We start from the raw sequence: 4,977 nt of genomic DNA on the forward strand, positions 1-4,977 counted from the left end.
TATTCTTTCCTTTTGGATGGATTGAAATGGTGTAGCTTCCATCGTTCTAGTTTGGGGAAAAGAGAAGAGGCAAAGCGTTTGCCTTTTACTGGCGTGTTCAAAAATCACTGGAGGTCTCGGGTTTGTCCTGCGATGGTGGTTGCAGGACACGTATGCTGCATTTGGAAGTGATGTAAATCAAGAATCGAAGTAAAATTTACATCGGTAAGGTTTTGTAGGCCTTTGGAAGGAATGTGTAATTACGATCAATGTAAAATTTCACTCCAGTTCAGTTTTGCTTGCATTTGGATGGAGTGGAGTTTTACATCGATAATTGATTGAAAATTTCATCAAGCATAAGTTTTTATATCGATAATTGATGTAAAATCTACATCGATTTTATCGATATAAAACTTTAAACTCTTCCACCCATTACGTTTTTTCAAAAAGCAAGTCACTTTCACAGTTCAGTTTTTACATGCAGCTGTAATCTTGATAATTAGAGTTATTCCTTAAATAGTAATGGCTGAGAACTTGCAATCAGGCCCCTCTTGGATCTGGATGTTACAGCCTTACAGGGAAAGCAACGATATGAAAAGGTTGGTAGGTACAGGATTATCTCGTTATTCCTTTCCTCGACACTTTGAGCGCAGTATAGCCAAAAGCGTTCATCCTTCTGAATATTGCTTTTGGACTAATTAAGCCCAAACAAATGGGATTTAAGGAAGCCTTACATCCGCCAAGGGCTTTTGATTAAAAACAGAAACGACTGTGTTAAGAGAAAGGGATCATCTGTTCCTGTTTTTCACTTCTCTGGTGCTGTCAAGTGATGAAGCTGCATCTGATTTTCGCCAGTATGCAGTGAAGCACAATCTGGTAAGGAGCTTCCCTCACGTAAAGAGTAAAGACCCAAGTGAAGTGCACTTGACCTTGTGCCTTCTTTCCATGGTGAAGATCGACGCACTTTCATCTCCCCAACGTGCCATAGATGCGCAACATTTAGTTTAACACAAGATGATCAAAACTCACCTTGAACCATGTACTGTCTTGTTTGCCTTTGCCTTTGGAAGTTGGAACCATGTTGTACTACAATTTCTGTGGCGGGTGTACTGGCCTACTGGGTTGGGTGGTTGTTCACCTACCTACGCTGTGTTATTATCATAACATAGTCAATTAGGTACGCTCAGCCCTGCGCTTGTTTTGCTAATAAAATCTGGGAAGGGCATTTGCATTATTGCACATCAATTTTAAGGTAATAATAATATTCAGCCTGTGTTGGCCCGAATTCCGTGGCATTGTAGCTTGCCAATCCTATGATTTTAATTCTCATGTAGTATTAATTCATTAAGAAATTGCAATCCTGTGCAATTAAACAAAGTCAGAATTTGAGTAACATGAGTTAGCTCCCCATCCGAGTACTATTTCTTAGCAACCAACCTCTAGATGACGTTAATTTTGATGAAAATTAAGTAAAAATGTTGCAAGGCAAGCTTCATCTCTTTCTCTGCATCCCCATTGCGCATTGATCTGATTATTATCCTGGTTTTGACTCTCTTATCCAGAGGTACCACTTTCTGATTACTTCCACAAGCCAAACCACAATTGCTGAACTGAAAAGTATCTTTTAAGTTTCATTTCTGATTTCTAGGCACTTTTTACAACGGTAACTTTTCTTCACAAGGCATTTCCCAACTTGAACACCAACTCTATCAGCTCCTCTGAGAACAATGGTGAAGAAACATTTTGGGAAGCCTTAATATACATAATTTTTTCCTTATTTCTCGATATAAATGAGGAGATAGGAGGTTTGCAAGACAGAGAACTAAACTCATTGACTAGGAGTTTTAGCATGTGCAGGCACTCCCCCTGCTCCTCTAATCGAAAAGGGTACACCACGGCTGGAGCTCCTACTGATTAGCTGGTGGTCTAAAAATAAAACTATAACCGTGATATCGTCATGAAAATGCCTCCTCACTCCTCGATCAATCTTTTTCAGGTCTGAGTATCTCATTTCTCTCTTTTTTGCAGCTTCCCGGAGTGCAGTTTTGATTAATCTTTTAGCAATTCCCTGAACAATTATGAAGAGAGGTTAATAAAGATGGTCAATACTTCAACAATGAAACGCAAGTTCAAAGATCGGAATCTTACATTGCGTGGATAGTTGTGAACAATGTCAACAGCCTCCTGATTACTAAGGTGCTCCCATAGACCATCGGATGCAAATATAAGAAACTGATCTTCAGGGCTGAGTTTCTGCACCAATATTGATGGCTCAGCACTAAGGATGGGCTTATGAAAGGGTTTGGGAAGTCTAAATTTTGCTAGCAAAGGTTCTTTGTTGAACTCTGCCTTCTTCAAGTAGGCATCACCAATGGATCTTGAAACCTGCAATGGTACAGATAGTTCCATTAACAAAGAGCCTCATCCTAACAACACTTTTTATGCAGTGCCCCTGAGTTTTTCTTTTGGATATGCAGAAGTTAGACTTACTGTAAAAATGTAGTAGTTATCTAAGAACTATTGTGCACTTATAAAAGGGAAAAGAAGCTTAGGGAAATTTAATGCAAAGATCACCTGTATAAGACCCTTCACACGCCAAACCTTGTGCTTCAAAACCACTATCTGTGAATCATCAGGATGCAATTTGCGTAGCTCTTCTCTTACAGACTCATTACTTGCGTTGTGCTCTGTCGATAACTGAACAGCTGTAACATCTCTGATGGCCCTTTCAGATCTCCCTAAAACTACTCGAGAATCTCCAGCATTCGCAATATATAGCACTCCACCACATATGATCCCCACCAAACAACATGACCCAACTGATGCAATCTGTGGCTTACTCAACCATTGCTTCTTTACAAGAGAGAGGAATTCCTCTTCTGTTGCTGAGAATGCTTTGCTGATAACATCGACTGATATTCCCTGATGGTCCGATGTGAATTCTGCACCAGTCAAGTCAGCACCTACATGCATTAGCTATACATATTATCTATATTAAGGGAGAAATGCACATTTAAACAAGAAAATGCATAGTTTGGTAATAAGGTGCATTATAGGGAGTCGGTATCTTGCTTGAAATTTGATTCATTTAGTGGCTTACTGGCCATGAAAACAAAGACATTTGATCCATGACGTGGATAAACTCAACTCAAGTAAACCTTGTCCCAACTATATGGAGTCGGTTACATGAATCCTGTTCCACCATACTGCTCTGTTCAGTGCTACATCCATTGTTATGGATCCTTAAATCAATTCTCACTATTTCAACCCCTGCCCCTCTTGATCCAGGATGTGAATGCCCTCTCAGAAATGCATACATGGACCATTAACATTTAAGCTCAGTTTGGAAGGAATACAAATACAAAAATGTAGAGTGCAAACTCTTGTATTTTGTATTATTTTTAATGTATTTGTACTCTTTCCAAACTGAGCCTTAGGAAAAGAATGCTTGCACATAGATGCAAAATTTCCTATAAAACAAGACAAATTGCTCTTCTTGGTAAGCAAAACAAATAAGAGTATGGGATTATTCTCTATTTGTCTAACAATGTTAACTCTTTATAGGTCTGAAATTCACTCTCTCTCATGAGGGCAATTCCCATTGCTCAGCTAACTATATATCTTAATTTATCAAATAGTAAAGAAGCTTGCTACAACCATTTTAGTTTTACCTGGAATACTTGGGGCAATTTGAGATGATCAACATAGTGGAAAAATCTTCAAGAGAATCAGAATGGAGAAAATTTATGACCCAATTCCAATCACTCCACAAGATCAGAGAGATAAAAACACAACATTGGTATTTAACTAAATAATTTGAAGAGAGTCAGCTGAGGAACAACATACTCTTGAGATTTTGGAACAGTCGGTCGTTTATGAACCTGGAAGTCTCCGGACCGCCATGGCCATCATAAATTCCAACGAACGTCCCTTGTGGGCCTGAATCAAGAGAGCTCAATGGTCCCGACTCGAGTTGGCTCTGATCTTCCAATAAGTTGTTGGCTTGAATTACAGCCATGGAGAATTCCCCGTTAACATGGTGCCCTGAATCCTTATACCACAGCAACCCATCGACCCGTCCACTTGCATCTCCGCTTTTACTGTCCTCAACAGAAGGCTTCCAACAGGGTGTGACGATCTTCATGAACCCAGATGATACCATATCTCACTCACATGTCTCATCCAAACCATCCAGCAATTGAAATGTTTATCAATTCTAGATCCAAACCAAGACCGAAACCCAGTTTTAATTCAAGTTTCTGCTTATGTTCCAAACCAACGACCCAATTTCTGGAAACTGAAGACCCACCCGGGAACCCAGACACCATTAACATATATATAGATCTCCAGGAGGAAAAAAATAAAAAGAAATGGGTATTGGAAGAAACTGGAGTAGATGAGTCCAGGCCAAGAAAGCTACACTTTTTAATAGAATTCACAAAATTAAAAGGGATGTTTGCCTATCATACCTTGAATCTGGTTGTCGGGGTTTTGACAGCCCATGTGTATGGTGACTACAACAGCAATCTTAGCTGGAAAATCCCATTTAGATTATGGTGACAGCGTCCGATCAGAGATCAGAAAAATCGTAAATAGATAAAGGGAATGGAGGGCAGAGTGAGATTGGATTTTTTTTTTCTTTGACAGGAAATCTTCAATTGTGGCTGTACTAGATGGGTAGATGGGTTCGGGACTGGGGAGATGTCGGGGTGGAGATGAGGGAGAAGATGCCTTTGCGTTGTTCTCGATCGTTTTAAGGTGGGGTGGGGTTAGTTTATTGTTTAGGTAATTTTAGAAACCTCTCGTTTTCTTTCCTCTCTCATGAACTAATTAACTTAACCTTCCTCATTTTTCTAATCTTTTCACTCATTTCCGAGGGTTTGTTTCCTATAATTCATTGGCCGAGGTTTTGACCTCGACGAGCAACAACCCATTTCTTTAGGCAACTTTTGCTCACCTCTCCTAATTTTTGTTTTGTCGTTTCAGAATGATCTCTCT

The 4,977-nt window shown here is 39.6% G+C and overlaps 1 protein-coding gene across 6 annotated transcripts; it reads right to left on the minus strand.

Moving 5' to 3' along the window:
- Window positions 1–1,581: 1,581 nt before the first annotated feature.
- LOC148868256 (putative protein phosphatase 2C 38) lies at window positions 1,582–4,977 on the minus strand. Of its 6 annotated transcripts, none has more exons than XM_088970368.1 (5): window positions 4,449–4,977; window positions 3,826–4,323; window positions 2,554–2,921; window positions 2,128–2,364; window positions 1,582–2,047 (listed from the first exon to the last, which is right to left on the minus strand). In XM_088970368.1, exons 2-5 carry the CDS (start codon window positions 4,139–4,141, stop codon window positions 1,808–1,810), a joined length of 1,161 nt encoding a protein of 386 aa, XP_088826494.1. In that variant the 5' UTR covers window positions 4,142–4,323; window positions 4,449–4,977; the 3' UTR covers window positions 1,582–1,807. The 6 variants fall into 6 exon arrangements, with proteins under 6 accessions (XP_088826494.1, XP_088826493.1, XP_088826491.1 ...); XM_088970367.1 differs by having other exon boundaries at window positions 3,826–4,276; window positions 4,449–4,974; XM_088970365.1 differs by having other exon boundaries at window positions 2,554–2,942; window positions 3,826–4,276; window positions 4,449–4,842.

The sequence above is a fragment of the Nelumbo lutea genome, chromosome 2, assembly GCF_056320005.1.
Source record: "Nelumbo lutea isolate HS-2025 chromosome 2, American lotus-T2T, whole genome shotgun sequence".
Lineage (NCBI taxonomy): Eukaryota > Viridiplantae > Streptophyta > Magnoliopsida > Proteales > Nelumbonaceae > Nelumbo > Nelumbo lutea.